General features: G+C 38.0%; 1 protein-coding gene across 1 annotated transcript in view; it reads right to left on the bottom strand.

Annotated features, from left to right (window-relative positions):
- MOCOS (molybdenum cofactor sulfurase) overlaps positions 1-16,999 on the bottom strand; it is a 205,435-nt gene that overhangs the window by 176,442 nt on the left and 11,994 nt on the right. Inside the window, exon 2 of the mRNA XM_054285191.1 lies at positions 1,440-1,529. Within this exon, the coding sequence (XP_054141166.1) occupies positions 1,440-1,529 (90 nt within the window). The remainder of the gene's footprint in view (positions 1-1,439; positions 1,530-16,999) is intronic.

Raw genomic sequence — 16,999 nt, 5'->3', positions numbered from 1 at the left:
TATTTCTATTCACAAACATTCAATTGATTCACAAATTATTTTCTTTTTCTGACACAGATGGTACTTATTAAAAGGGTTGAGCCCAATGTTTGAAATAACTAAGATCAGAGTGCAGACATTTCACTTTACAATGTCTGTGGTGACAGAACGTTAATTTTTGTATCACTGGCATGCACTTAGATAGGAAATCTTCAATGTAATCAAATCGATGTATTTTATTATAACAGAAAAAAAAGCCCCTATCTCTATAAAGAATAACACTTATTTGTAGTGGAACTCAAATTTATGCTCTGGATCCCAGCCTTGCCAGCATTGAGGAAAAAGAATAGGGGGAAATGACAAAATGGCACATGGAGAATGAAAACTACCCAAAACTTTCAAGTGGCTTGCCCAGGTGACAAGCACACGTGTGCCAGTCCTGAAGTGAACAAACATTTTCTTGTAGAGCAGTGGTACCCAGTTCCCAAGTGAGGAATCCCTTTGTTCCATGTATCAGGGAGCACAAGAAACACACAAAACTAGAAAAAAGGACACATGACCCACAGATAGCAACACATCATAGGAAATTTGATTACTTCAGTGGGACTTCTCACAGCATAATACTGTACAGTATATATTTTTTCTGGTTGAGCATGACTCACTTTAATGTAAATTGTCTCACACAGTATCAATATTTCTTATACAATGGATGCTGCTGACTTTGTATAAAAATCACTCAGTGTGTGATTCTCAGCTAGATAATAACATCAGAGAGAAATGAAAGGTTTAGGCAGAGGATCTGGGGTTGAAGTACTTACAGGTGGTGCTGTAATAGTCAAATCTCAACCCAGATATTACACAATTCTGTAGATACTTTTACTCATATTCCTCTGCACAGGATTGCTTTGGCAATCCTTTTTCTGAGTAGGCACCCAAGTCTAATAGTCAGAGCAGAGCAAAGTCTAATAGTACCTATTCTGTGCCTAAATTCACTTGGGATCTTTGAGCTATGCTTTCTTCTTAATAAAATTCTTAGACTGAGTCACAGTATAAGTTCTTTGTGATGACTCTGTCTGAAAAGGAGGTTGGTTCTGGATTCTGGTCCTTGTATAAGAAACTAGGTTTGCATTTTTGTGTGGAAATAAACCACAAAGAATGAACAGTGCTTATAGCTAAAATGTATATTTTTATCCCAAGCCTGGTGCCTTAACAGAGTCCTGCAACAGAGCCATGTTTGCTTTGATCTTTCTTCTTTACCAATATAGACAGGTCTTTGGCCACCAGAGAATGAAGCCAGGGGTGACACAAAAAGCCTATGCCTCCTTTGTAAAAGCACTGGTCTTTCATGTACCCTACAGCAGCATTAAAAAGCCTGCAGAAGGTCTCTTCCAAGAAGCTCAGTTTTGAATGATTTAGATGGAAAGTTGAGAAGACTCATGGGCACGTTGCTTTGCACTTACCATAAACATTGTTTCTGAGGTCATCAGTAAAAGCTTTAAGTAGACTCTCTGGGAAAAGTGCTGAACCAGCATGGTCAAGGTAAGTAATCCCTAAAATACAAATACAATTACTAGTTTCAATTTTTAAAAGATTTTTAATGCTATTTTCTCACACAGATTACATTGTGAAGTGCACCATCCAAATACCTCTTTTCATCCACTAGCAGAAAATTTTTAAAAAGGATGAAACAATAGAAGGCAAACATTTTGATTACCTGTGTGTAATTTTTAATCAAAACCAAAGAGGTCCTTCCTTTCATGCTTAGATTACACAATCCTTGGAAGAGAAAAATCTTTTGTTTGGCCTGCACCAAAATGAGCAAGCTGGTGTCTTCAGCCATAGTACCTTGCTACTTCTAGGCACTATGTATTATGAAAACTACTATTACCACAATGCTAATAATTATTATTAACAGCAACACTGATAGTGACATCTCCTTGCTGACAGGTGATGCAACTCTCTCAAGAACTGACAAGACCTAAATCGTTTCTGAAGACCAAAGACAGGACTAGTAGAAGTTTTAATGTATTTAATCATGTCTCTCCACTCTGCTACACTCAACATTCAATTAATTTTTAAAATCTACTTTTATATTATTAAGTTATTGTAAAACTTTTAAATAAATGCTTATTGGAAATGAAGGCTTTTTTATGTTTAGCCATTTTATATTTCTTAAAGTTTAGCAATTATTCTTCCATTTCTCCAGTGTGTTTCATGCTCTTTATTAGTTTTCTTATTTCACTTACCTTAAGTACTTCAACCTATTTCAAATTTTAATAATGATGAATATGATTAAGATTAGAATTTATTAAGTATTTTAAAGGTCTTCCCTTTCCACATGGATTTAAAATTGAGTTAAGCTTTAAATGAAACCTCTCGGTACTTGGAAATATATAATATTATATATAATGTCACTCTAGCAGTGATCCAGTGGGTTAAAGCTGTGAGGCAGGGCTAATAATAAAACCAATCCAGACATCCACCCTTTATTTTCAAAAAAGAAGAATCCTCTCCTGCCTTAAGATTTCCTCACTTTGAGTACCTAGCAGAAGTAGAATTCTTAATGATGGCTTGAAGTCAGTCAAGTGTTTAAGGTGCATGGACAAAACCAAGGGTCAAAAAAAAAAAAGGGTCAACTTATAGCTGTACAGGTTTTTAAGGTTTTTACTTATTTAAAAAAGATGAATCCTAGGAAGTTTCTCCCAAGCAGTATGAAGCAGCACACACAAGCACTCAGGGGTCAAAACGCATATGGAGGTCTGTCCTGCTCAGTTCCCAACAGCTGCTCAGCTCTCTGCAGGAATGCAGGGATTTGGAGGGAGAGAGCATGCTGCCCACAGCAGGACACAGCCAGACCCCTGCCCAGCACTCTGCCACAGCTTCTGCCAGCAAGGGAACAGCAGCTTTCCCTCCAGCAGGACACATACCATGGCCACCAGCAGCTCAGGCAGGTCCTGAGATGGAGCTAAAGCACGGAGCAAAAGCCAGAAATTCAATGAGCTCTGACAGCAGCAGTCAGGGCAACAGGCAGCCCATGGTCACTGGCTACAGCTGGGAGACTGTGGAAAAGGCAGGACAGGGGCTGAGAATGGGAAGAGGCAGCCCTGAGCCAGACACAGGTGGAAGAACTGCTGTCCTGGAGGGGAACACCCTGGCTAATACTCTTCCAACAAAGCCTCCACAGAGGCACCATTTGGCTCTTATGGGCACCAGGAGCACAGCCAGGTGATGCTCCTCTGGGAGCAGCTTCTTGTTTGGCCCTTTCCAGCCCCAAGGATGGAGACAGCACTGTAGTCATTACACAACCCTACAGCATGAGCAAAAAAACAGGCAACCAGCTGAGGCTCCTCAAACACAAACCATCCACTGACAAAGGACAGGCACTTCCCATCCTGACCAACACTCCTGTGAGACAATGTGGACTAAAAGACCTCTAGGTAAAGGCCCCTTAAGTGGTTTCTCAAGTTTGATTCCTTATGCAGCTCATGATGAAGGACAATATTCCAGTTCTGTGAAATGGAAGTATAAAAAGCAGCTAGTCATTTTTTAAACTCCTCCTCTGGGTATAATACTTTTAAAATCTGTGAGGAAATTTGGCTGAGGAAGGAAATATTATTAATTCTTAAACTTTTATTTTATATTTAATGCTGCTGTTTAATTGAAAACAGAGAACAGCATTTAATACTCTCTCCCATTGCCCAAAAAAAGAAATGGGCTCCCTCATCTTTTGAGGCTGCACTGAAACAAATATCTTCATTGCTATTGCACTTTTATGATGTAGTTTTTCCTTGCTGTCTTATTTCAACCAAATTGTATTTTTAAAGAAAAGAAAAAAGTGGCACATGTATAACACAACAGAAAAAAACATATTAATAACTTTCATTGTGTTTTTCCCCTGGTTTACTAACATTTGCTATTTTATCTTTATTGAGTGCACATTAAGCAGAGATTTGTCAGTATATAGAGAACAATACAGTGTCCACTGTTTCACTGTGGTATTTAGTATATAGGCTGTCAGCACTATGAAATGATACTGTTTATGGGAAATAACAGGAGAAAGAAAATATAATATGATCAACCAAAAGAACATTAAAATGCAATATCCATCAGGACATAGTTTCATTGCTCAGGGAAAATGCAAAATTAACTTTTAGTTTAATTTACATACTATTATGTTTGGAGTGTGTAACTGACTTCACCAGTCTAATAATATACCAACTATTTGATAAAATCATATTTCAGAAGTAGGGTTTTTTAATACAAGCATCAAAAACCATGAATGTGTTAGCATTAGTCATGGAGAGTTATTCAGCCAGAGTATCGGTTCATAAGCTGCAATATTCATATGCTAATATCCTTGCAGATTAATTTTACATGGGGAACTCTTTGGGAACCAATACAAGCCAGTCTGTCCTGCTGGAAAAGTCCTAGCCCAGCTCTCTGATCTCCTTATGTGCTGCAATTCACCTCTTAACGCAGCATTTACCATATCTGTGGCTCTTGGCCCCTTGTAAAAAACCTTCTTCACACACCTACATACAGCCTCATAAAAGCCAGTTTAACTGAACATTTCTATCTCTTAAAAGAAAAAAAGATAGTTTAATTTGGAGCATTTCAATAGTAGAGTTTAAGGCCAAGCAAGAACACTCAACTGGCATGAAAATCTGAAAACCTGAAAAACATACAAGGAAAAGAGAAACTACCAGATCAATCTTTGTGAGCCAAATGTCTGCTTCTGACAAAAGCACACTTGCCTAAAATGTGACTTCACGCAACTTAGAAGAAATTGAAAGACGTCATTTGATGAACTGAAAGTTGAACTAAATCTTTTAGTAACTACTAAGCTGTGTAAATGTCTACCCCCCAGAGGACAGTCTCGAGGGGAAGCATAGAGAGCCATCCTGGAGGCAGGGCAGCCACCCTTCCTACCGCACAGGTAGCCACCCTTCCTGCAATGGCCTGGTGCCACAGGGCACTAAGTGACTAAGCTGTCTCCTACTTCACAACCCACCCATAAACCCATGTCTAGTCACCCAGCTCCTCTCTGGCTAAATGATTACTACTTTGGTATTTTGAAATATGTTCCTGTAATCCTTGAAACTGTTCTTGGTGCTACACATTTTTGAACTTTGTCTAAGTATCACTTCCAAAAATAACCAATTTACCTACGCACCATCTGGACACTCTGTGTTCACCTCCTTAACCTTTTGTTATTCTGTGGTTCTACTACAGTCACCAAAACAAGCCCGCCTGAGCTCCACAGGTTATTTCTCACAGTCTTGGCACTTCAAAATTCCTGCACTCCAGCTGATTATAGGCTGCCAGTTATATCGCCCAAAGTCTCATAATAAAGAATGAAATGTGTAGTTACAAGGCAGTAACTCTACAGAGTCATAAATTTTGACTGGTGGATATAATTGCTATTCAGTAAGATTACATACACGATATTACTTGGAAAGCAGATACAGAAAATGCCCTAGGGAGAGAATATATATCTTAAGTATGGCAATATTAAAAAAAACAGTATGAAATAAACACAAGCTGAAGGCAAAATCAAACATTATCTGTCAAAAGATAAATATCACATTTCCATAAACCAAGCCATAAGCAGGAGGAAAAAGGAGTGACAAAACAGGGAGAAGTGGGCTCTACAGAGGTTGTAGACAAGTGTGATTTCATTTGGACACAGAGAGGCTTTAACAGATAGGATCACATCTAGGAGTACCTCAGACTCCTAGAATCACAGAACAGTTTGGGCTAGAAGAGACCTTAAAGATCATCTCGTTCCAACCACTCTGCTATGAGCAGGGACACCTTCCATTAGCCCAGGTTGCCTGAAGTCCCATCCAACCTGATTTTGAACACTTCAAGGGATGGGGCATCCATGACATCCCTAGGCAATCTGTTCCAGTGCCTCATCACCCTCACATTAAAGAATTTCTTCCTAATATATAATCTAAACCTAATTCTCTTCCAGTTTGAAGCCATTTATCCCTTGTCCTGCCTGTCTTAGGTTGGGAATGGAGGTTTGTATTCTATTCCTATCTGTTAGAGGTGGGGCAGTAATCTTCTGTTAATTGGGCAGTTTTCTTTATTCCTTCTACAACCAATCCTCCCTCAGGAAAGATATCTTCTGTTAATGGGCCATTGAGTCTCACTGCACGACAGACAAAATTACATCATCCTATTGCGAGAAGCTCCACCCAGAGGAGGAGCCAAGCATTCCTAACTGGATATAATCATCGATTTTGGGATACCAGAGCAGCCTTTCTCACTGGATTCCCAGCGGAAGACTAGGGCCATCTACACCACTGACAGACCTTCAGAGGAAGACTACACCCTTCTACAGCATCACTACTCCAACAGAACCACACCTGGCACTCCAGCAGGACTGCCGCCACCATTCTAAATGGAGTGCTACCAACACCCTGACCAACAGGGTATCAGGTTGTGTTCTGACTCTGTCAGTGTTGTTTTGTACTACTTTTTTATTGTTCATTTTATTTTTTATTTTCTCTCCTAATAAAGTACTGTTATTCCTGTTCCCATATCTTTGCCTGAGAGCCCCTCTTAAAATCAAATTTATAACAATTCAGATGGTGCGGGTTTACATTTTCCATTTCAGGGGAGGCTCCTGCCTTTCTTAGCAGATACCTGTCTTTTCAAACCAAGACACTGTCACTATATGCTCTTATAAAAAGTTCCTCTCATATTTCTTGTAGGCTTCAAATACCAGAAGGCTGCAATTACATCACCCCAAAGCCTTCTCTTCTCCAGGCTGAACAATCCCAATTCTCTCAGCCTTTCCTTATGGGAGAGGTACTCCAGTCCTCCAATCATCTCGGTGGCCTCCTCTAGGTTGCACTAACAGGTCAGTGCCCTTCCTGTGTTGAGGACTCCAGAGCTGGATGCAGAACTGCAGGCAGGGATCTCAACGGAGCAGAGCAGAGGGGCAGAATCACCTCTGTCACCCTGCTGGCCTCGCTGCTTTGGATGCAGCCTGGGATACAGCTGGCCTTCCAGGCTGTCAGCACATGTCGCCAGGTCACGTCCAGCCGCCAGGTTATTTTAGTAATCTAAGTCAGATACCCTTTAGAGTCAGCTCCTTCTTTCCAGTCACTGTGTAAGACTTAGCTGCCCCAAGGGATGCTCCTAAATTAAATAGCACAAAGTAGCTTTAACTATGTAATGTAGTACACACAGCCTTTCTAAAAGTGCCGGAATTCCCTGACACAGGGTATGATATGCCTACACGCTGTATGGACAGACAGACAAAGATCCTCATTACGTAAAACCATTAATAAAGTGCATTAACAGAAAACAAAAGCCTACTAATATGGTTTGAGATTTGCCTTTTCTGGATATTTTTTGGATTAAACATTTAATTAATATTTTTACCTGCACCTTCAGTTCCTTTTTGGCATCGATTTAGACAAAAACTATCACTTTAGAGTATGTTTTCTTAATAAAAACATGCCTCTCATCTAAATAGTCCTGTTCTGCTAGACAAGGTAATGTTTTATTTCCCTTGCTTAAGGCCAAGGAGCTCTTCAAAAGACCACAAAAGCATAGTACTTGATGAACAAGGCCATAGATGCTCAAAGCCTGAATAGTTAGTATGCAGTTAAAGGAGTTCCTCAGCATGACTTGACTTAATTGCTGCAGGCCTGGTGAAGTAACACAGCAGTGAGCCCACAGTCATGGGGCACATTCTGCCAGTCCACCAAATTCATCAATTCAAGTAATCACAGCTTGACCTGCCTGCCAAATGCTGCTCCACACTAGGCTCCGACCAACCTGGATAATGGTACCAATATTCTAAGGGCTGCTATCCAGTTACAGAATTCTGTGGGAAAATGGTGTTTAATTAATGTGTTTGAGTGTTTGACTTGATGGACTCATTACAAAAAGCAAAGCATGAAATGTGCAATTACATTTATCCATAATAAAGTCCCATTATTTTTTCCATGTGCTACTGGCTTGCATTATTTGCTCTCACTGCATTATTACCTACAGCAAAGTAGGCAGAACATCAAAACCCTTTACAGAGAATACCAGACACTCTCTTTGCTTGCTGTACTCCCCAGGAGGGGCTATACCAACTGCACAAAAACTCTTCAGGTGGATGAGGTTATTCAGTGTCATTATGCACTGACACTGCTCTATGCATGAAGTCTCTACTTGTAGGTTTCAGTTTACAGCCTACTGGTACTGAGGAAGAGGGGAGCAGAAAAGAAAGCAATGATTTCACATTTACTAAGAAATCACATCCAAACCTATGTATTCTTCACAGCTACAGAAAAAAAAATAGAAATAAAAACTGCAAGCCATCAAATTTCATCATTTGCCAACTTCGGTGTTAAATAAGACTGCAGGAAAGGGATCAAGCAGCGCTCCCCTTCATCCTTACAGGCCTACCTGTAAGGCATAGCTTTACTCAGTGCATCACTGGGGCAGGAATAAATATCGACTGCACTCAGTGATGTTATTTCCACAGACAGTTTTAATGGATTGTGTGAGGCTGGTTGAAGTCTTATTTGTGGGCATGAACCAGATGTATCCCAGCTTCATACAAATAACCTACTGCAGCCTGTCTCTCTGTCTTTGGATGAAATATACATCACAAGTGATTCATATTCATGCATTTCTTCAAACAACTACAACCTGCTCAGACAAAAAACAGCATTCACACCTCCCTAGAGAAGATATGATCATCTTTCAGTCTCTTTCTTTTTTCCCTTTCTCTCTGATGAAATTGATCATATGAAAGAAGAGTTGAAAGAGAGCATATTCCCCATTCTTCTATTACCAGAAAATGCTTTTGTTGGTTTTCCAGAAAATTTTACAGAAACATTCACATTTGTGTAGGAAAGAAGCAGGTTTGTGTAGGAAAGAGAATTCCCTCTTGAGATGAAAACACAATGGCAAAAAACAATGTTTAAGGTATCATAATAATTGTTTACAATAGCGGTCATTACCTAAACATTCTAGTATCATACTCCTGCTTTTTTTCCTTCCTTTTCTTCCCATGAAACAGCCACAGACTTTTAAAAATGTTTAAAACTGACTTTTCTAGTCAGTTCTATTTCTTGCTCTGTGACCTGAAATAATGGGCTTCATATGAAATCGGTGACAAAACAGTGACTCAATATTCTCTCCAAAATATGTAAAATTAATTTTGAAGATATACAGAAAGCCTTTTAAATTATTTTATGTGTTCCAAAAGCACTAGAAGATAAATTAAGTTCAAAACAAAAATCAACGAGTAACCTTTTGTCCTTAAAACTCATTTCATTACACAGAAATAATTCTTTATGAGCTTCTGGCAGCTGGAGCCTTGGGTTGAACTTCCAACCATAGCAATAATTAAAAACCCACATGAGAAGTGATACACACAATGAACACTCAACGACAGAAAGCAAAAATCAATTGTCCCCACTGTTGAGGCCTTGCAGAAGTACTTCCTGGCCCTCATTCCTTGCCAATGACAAGACCACATTAACGCCTTGTTTGGCAAATGTACCAGCACTTCTCTCTGCTGCTTTTTCTGGCAAAGAAGCAAGGCTGCTACTGCAAACCAGTGGTAAATTATTCTGCAGTGGAAGTTCTTCATACAAGGCTCCCTACAGACATTTAGAGCCCTTGATTTCCTTCTACTGTCCAGCAAAAAGTTCAGGAACAAATACTGAAGATCAATTTCAGGGATTTAAGAATAAGTGAAGCATAAATTTCTGTTCAGCATAAATTTGATCTTTCAGGGAAAAATATGTAAAACCAAATGACCACATTACCAAGAGGAACTGTGCATAAATTCAAAGACTGCGGAATGAAGAGTGTGAGTGAGGACTTTAGCAAAAGCCACACTCATAGGATGAGAGGTCTAAAAAGTTTCTCCTGGCCCACAATGGGCAGTCCTTTGCTACAACAGTCTTCAGTTAAGCTACGTCCATATTAAAAACAAGCAAGTTGGTTGTTAGTCCCTTTGCTCAAACCAGAACAGCGCTCCAGAATTGCATCTTCCTAGTAAGAAACTGCATCTCAACCTCCAGACTGTTTTTCCATGACCAGTGTATTCTCATATCTCCCATGTCAGCGTTGCTGTGATTTAATACTTATCTTCAGCCATTCAGCTTTAACAGGTATTTCTCCCTTGAAAACCCAGTAGCATCTCTCCACCTGCTCTGGCTAAAACTGCCGTGTTCTTTTATTCTTAATAAATGGTAATTCCAAAAACTCATTTCAATTCCAGCCATACCTCTTCCAGCTGGAAGCCCTTTCTCTGGGAACAACAGGGGATTGGAGAGCAGGAGTGGGAGAGCAGAACAGGCATTCCAGAAGATGATGTCAGAATTTTGGAAACCTAGGGCAGGTATCCCTAACTTTACTGGGAAAATACCTTGTTAGACCAACACATCCAGATTTCTTGGGTTACACTGGGTTACAACAATTACTCCTAATTTTTATTCCTGATTTACACTCCTAAATGATTGTCATGTAGTCAGAAAAAACAGCATTATTCAACCAGGGAGAGGTTTCAATGCTTGAAATGCCCACATAATGCTTGACCAAGATCTCCTGTATCTCCTTTTACCCAGTGAGCAGCCCTCAACCAAAAGTGAAACCACAAACATGACACAGCAAGAATGGTGTGTAAAAATGTTAAGCGTAGGAGTTTCAGTATCACTACTGAGTAAATACTTAAGACTTAATACAAACAGTTTACTTTTAATGAGGCAGAGAAAATACTGAGATTTCATTAGGGAGATAGTAAGTATGCATGAAAAACTATGTATAAGCTTTTCTTCTGCATATATATTGGGTTAATCTAGATATTTTTCCATCATAAACCTTTTGGCTCCAAGTTTCCACAAATTAACTTATACTTTATAGTAATTTAATCCAAACTGCTCTCTCAGGTGAAACTATTCAACTATAAATAGACCCACCTAAAAGGTAAGATTATACTCAATTGCTTTACCTCTATTGAAGTTAATTGACCACATGAGATATGCAGATATCAATAACAGAACTCATTAAATAACCTTATTTCTTATTTAGGGATTTTTTAAAATAAGAATTATTTTGTAAATTTTTTGAGGACTGACTATAATTTCTTGATACCTCCACAAAATTCTAATAAATCAGTAGAAAAAGCATCTCCTAATTGGAAAATAAAATTGTTTCCACTAAAAAAAATCTAACAGACACAATTTTCTCTAAATAAAATTTAATAGGTATGCAATTAAATATTGGCATAAATGTTCTGTTACTACTTTATTTTACTCAACCTAAATTAGTTTCCACATGTTCCATTTTTTAGGGGTATTCCCAAGCATAGATTCAAATACCCAACAACCATTTTCAGAAATGTTCTAGGAACAAAAAAACACATTTATCAAAAAATACTGTTATAGGAAACCAAAGGTTTTAATTCTGAAACAGTTTGGCAACTATAGAGATTCGTTAACTAGTTCTGACAAAAATACCAGCTTGCTAATGAATAGGTCTGAAAACAGCAGTATATGATAGAAATCCTACTTAACAGACCTGCTTTAAATACAAATAACAGCATGCAGCTTCCAGATACTTAATTTATTTTAAAGTTCCCTGATGTCCATCTTAAAGGTTTCTAAAAGAAAACTAAAAATCTCTTGAGCTGTTGGCCCAAACATGTAATTTACAACCATCTTCTGTAAAGAATGGCTAGCATGTGATACAACTTTTGGAAGTTTGGTGATTACTTTGAATCTGACTTTGGGCAGCAACAATCCACTGTTGCACACAGCCATACAGCTGTTTAAAAGGAGGAGTTTGTGGCCCTTCAAGAGACGCTACATTGCACAGGGTACAGATACTGCACTTTCAGAGGACAGGCTCTCTGAACTCAAAGGGCTGCAACCCAACAAAAAAGGTCTTTTCCAAGGTCCAGTGACTCGAAAGGACCCCATGCAGAGTCTGATTGCATTTCTGCTGTGCTACAGTGAATAACCAAAGCAGAACTTTGCCTTCAGGTCACAGACACCTCAACTCTACAAAGAGAAACAAACTCCATTCAAACACGAAAACACATGGCAAGGTTTTCAGAGCCTTTGAAATAATTATGAGTAAATCTGAGTTAAGCCATTAACAAATACACTATAACCAGCACTTCCTAAAGATACTGCACTGATCAAACTTTCTGGTTTCAAGCCAAGTTAAAGAGCTGGGTTACAATTTTTGCAGAAGCCCAAATGACCTTTGAAACAAGTGAAATTTTCTTTTCTTTAATCAAAAGCATTGGACTGCTTATACAGCTGTATCTTCATCAGGCACCTACAGAACACTTTCAGTCTCTAGAGTATGCATGGACTCTCTAAAAGTCCAGATACCAATTTTAAAAGTGCAACATTTGTAATAACCCATAGGCAAGAGGAGTAGGAGTGCTATAATAACAGGCAAAAGTAACAGAATCTCGAAATCACACACATCAATTTACTACAGTCAGTTACATCAAATGAAGAACTGCTCCAAAGGTGTGTTTAAACATCCAGTTGATTCTTTATTTCCTCCTAGCACATATTGTACATATCTTATTTAAAAATATGCACAAATGTGCCTGTGTACGCAGTGCTGAGATGGGTATATGAATATATGTAAATAAGTATCCCCTTTAGAGGATAATTAGTGTTTTCCTGTTGCTTCTCGTAGCAGAGCATAAGGAAAAGCAGATGTGAGCCTGAAGACTCCCTTCCCTTACAGCTCTTTTCCACTTTCTCTTCTCTAGCACTTCTCCAATTGTACATTTTGGTATTTTTGGCAAAATCATAACGTAGAAGCCATCACATCTGCTTTCAATTAAAATCAACATCTACAGAACATCATCAACACTCAACAAAAACAACACCAACTTTCAGTAACAATACACTAACCACAGTTACCAGTGAGTATCCTTGCACGCTCAGGCACACTTCTAAACTGAATAAATTTGCATCCACTATAGAACTCCAGTACTGGGGACTGAGCTCAAATACTGCTCAGCTCAATGCAATTCTACTTTTCATCTTTGTTTATCAGAATGCTCTATGTTTAAATGAAAGTAGTATTTGGGACACCAGTGAAGTTAGTCCAATTTAAGTTATTACCAAGAGATATAAATATCTGAGCATCATAAAAACCCAATGACAGCCTGACACTACTGATTTATATGAAATTCTGTGTATAAACACACAGAATTTCATTTTTGGTAGCAACCTTACATTGGATACCTTTGGCTACAAAAATGAGTTTCACCATTTTTCATTTTTAATTTTTTTAATGGACCGAGCAATAAAGCAATTACTACATCATCCCAGTTTTTATCAGCTTCACTAGGTCATAATATAATTTCTCTCAATCACAGGGCTTCTTTCAATACTAATGACTTTCAAAATTAAAGATAATTATCATTTCATCATAAACAATTCAAAGTACTAAATACAAGTGGCCTCATTAACACTAGACTAGCTTTGAAAATGAGTAAAATATTATACATGGAAAAACAAATATTCCAGTTTCCCTAATCTCTGAAGTCTGAGCTTAAATTCACAACCCTGCCCCAACACTAGCTATTACACTTTGCCTCAGAGCATCTAAGAAAACATGATATATTTAAAAATCAAGGTCTTCCCCCACAAACTGCATAATACTTGAATAAATGACAAGACCAGACACAACATTCATATGATATATCTTACTCAATTTCTGAGACAAGATACTTGAAAATGCTACCTAGATAAAACTGCAGATGGCATATAGGCTTCCAGAAGTGACTACAGTCACTTGGATTCCAAGTATGGGTAGCAATTCCCTCTGTGGAGCCTTCTCCATAACTAGCACAGTCACATGGAAGTGCTAGAGCTGCTGGAATTCCTTAGGCAGGCCAAAGGCTGCTCTTTCTCTACAGATCATTTCTACAGATGCTGTACAAACCAGATGGCTGAACACCCTCATCGTTGCATGGGCAGAGGATGTTTGGTGACACATGAAGAGTTATACAAGCAAAGAAATTCAGGAACTGAATCCATAACATGAAATGAGGATTGAGAGGTATTTTAAGTGAGGTGAGAATTATTTATGACAATTAATTATCTAATTAATAATGAACAGTATTACCATAATTGGAAAAGTAATAGTAATTTACTTTTATTTCAAAGCTAACTTATGCACTGTTAATTTTCAAATACATCCTCAGACTAGACTAGAGTTATATGGAGTTGCTATAACTAGAGGTAACATCTCAGAATAGTACTGAGCTTCTGTAATGAGTTCTTTTTATATCCTCAAAATTTCTACTTTTTGTTGAATTTGTGCTTGCAGAGATTTTTTTACCATATTCCCCCAAAGCAAGTATGTTTAAGGCAACAATAGCACATTTGGTTTCCATAACTTGCATTCTAAAGCTACTTATTAAGATGAAATAAACTTCTGTTTGAAATAAAATAAAAAATAAAACTCTGTTTATTTTTAGCAAAACTGCATGAACATGTTTCACCAGGAAAAACCTAAATGCATCAACACCACTTTCTAAAATAGTGAGTAAACGTTCCTAGTAGAGCACAGAAAGGCCAAGGTAGGGCTGAGGGCTTTGGAAACAGCCCTATAAGGGGAGAGGGGTATACCTCTAAGCAAAGGAACAACAAAATCAAACTGGTTAAATAAAAATGTTAATTTTAAAATTAGTATGTTAGCATGCCCTCATTTGTGTCCTTAGTTACAGCTACCTCAAGAGGGATCCAATTTCTAAGGAACTGTAAGATCACAACTATTGTAAATCTGGTCGAGTGAGATATCTCAATCTGCCCACCACATTTCAAATTAGACATTTAAAAATTCAAACAACTATTGGGAAAAAAAGTATGGGTCACAATACTCTGAAACAGTGGTAACTCAAAGAATGCTTCTAACTCAGTGCATACAACAATTGGTTTTACATGTTTCATTCCAGATCTACTTACTTTCCAAAACTTCTCTCCAAACTTATGCCATAAATACTGGAATGCAAATAATCCCAATTATGTTATATAATCACCACCATAACAAAATTAATGTAATAAATAATCCCCAATAGTAAACCAAGAATGAGCCCAGGCAATCAGCTGTACAGAATGCTGGTTTCATGTGAGATAACTGCATTGAGGAAGTTTGTTTCCACATGGAAAGCAAGTATTCCTCAATATTTTGTACAGACACCAGATATCTGGTACTTTGCCTCCCCAGAAAATCAGGATAAAGTGAACCTTGTCAGATCAGTCATTGCACAGTGTATACAGAGTATTTTATTTTTTACTACAGAATAAACTACAGGGCTTGTCTTTCCCATTTCTTCTGACTGAGAGACAAGAAGAAAGGTATTAAGGGCAAATTTTTCTCCCTTGCCTACTCTGTGCTCTTTTTCCCCTATTCCCCCCTTCCAATTTGAAACAGTTTTCTTCCTTCTCCTATGAAAGATGATGCTTTGTGTTCTCACCACAGTGACAGTAAAATTCACAGATTTAGAGAGAGACACCCATCTATTTATATTTTTTGTGCATTGTAATGACTGCTCAGTGGAAAGACAATAAGAAACAATCAATTTTGATAGAAATAGATTCTTCCCCATATAAATTTTTTCCTCTAGTGTTTCTTTTTTTTCTAATATACTACTGTCTACAAGCCAGGAACCCCAGCCAACATATATCCAGAGACTATATGTTAGACTAGGCTGCTGTTTTCTTCTGAATCATTCCACATGGAATACACAGTGCAGTGAAGCAGACTCAACATATGCAACCCTGGCTATATCTCACTTGAATTAAAAACCTAAACAGTAAAGTTTCTCCTCTAGATTCAGCTATTTCTGTTCTACAACTAAGGGGAAATTCAATCTACAGTAAAAAAAAACAAAACAAAAAAACCAAACCAACCAACTACCCAACCCCCCCCCCCCCGCAAAAAAAAAAAAAGAGGAAAAATAAAAGAATACCCAAACAAACAAACCAAACAAAAAAAGGAGATGTAGTGACTAGAATGACCCCAAGTTCTGTAGCTGAATTTAACCAATCAAACAAACAGCACATACACACAGAATCTCTTATACTAAAGTAAAACACCCAAGAGATTCCCTTCCATGCTTCACCCCTCATACCTAGATTTTTATATTTTTATTATAAATATCAGTTTTACGCATTTGAGAAATTCTCATGCTATTTCAATACATGTAATAATCCAAATAATTTTTAAATACACAATAAATTCTGTAAACATAAAATTTAGGAAGCAGTTGAAGAAGTGGGAACTAGGCAAAGACAGGTGTTCCCCAAAACTTCTGCATACCCCACTCTTTTTAAATCATTTCACATGTAAGACTGAGGAGAAATCATTGTAAATTAACAGCTACTTGATTAGGTTAGTGCCTAATCACATTCCTACAACTAGAATGGATGAAAACAGAAGTGATGGCTACTATAGGCTGAATGTAACCACAAGGTATCCAGCATTCAGATTTGAAGATCTGATCAGACACTTTTGGAGACATGACAGCTGTCATGAGATTATTTGGTACTGTTTCTCCCACTTCAGTGGGACTGAAGTTTATCCAGAAAGCATTGCAGTGTAATCCTTGTGACACTTTACAAGTACAACTATCCTTCTGTGTACTTGCAGAAATGAAAGAAAAACTGAATAAAGTTCTGATGGCAACAGCCCTTTAATCTCACAGGAGCTGTCACGCTCAGTGATGCAAAGCCTGGATAATCGACTGAGTGCCTTCAAACAAGCGTTACACACTGTGAACTCGACATCCAAAGGAAAGGAGGTTTTAATATTTTTTTTTTTAATGGGTAACTTTAGCACCCATGATCTAAAAAGCCTGATTTGCCTTTCATTATTGCTAATCAGGATATAAATATTCCAACAAAAGCTGGTGTTTTTAAATTTGACACTGGGGAGGCTGAAAGGGGAAGACTTATCCAAACCTTGAAAAACACCAGACTGAAAGGAAACTCACAAGAGTAAAGTATTGAAC

This window comes from Melozone crissalis, unplaced genomic scaffold (assembly GCF_028551555.1).
Source record: "Melozone crissalis strain CALT ecotype California unplaced genomic scaffold, PUWL_Pcris_2 ptg000042l_1, whole genome shotgun sequence".
NCBI lineage: Eukaryota > Metazoa > Chordata > Aves > Passeriformes > Passerellidae > Melozone > Melozone crissalis.
Note: the sequence above shows the minus strand (reverse complement) of the source record. Positions and strands in the feature narration are given on the sequence as shown.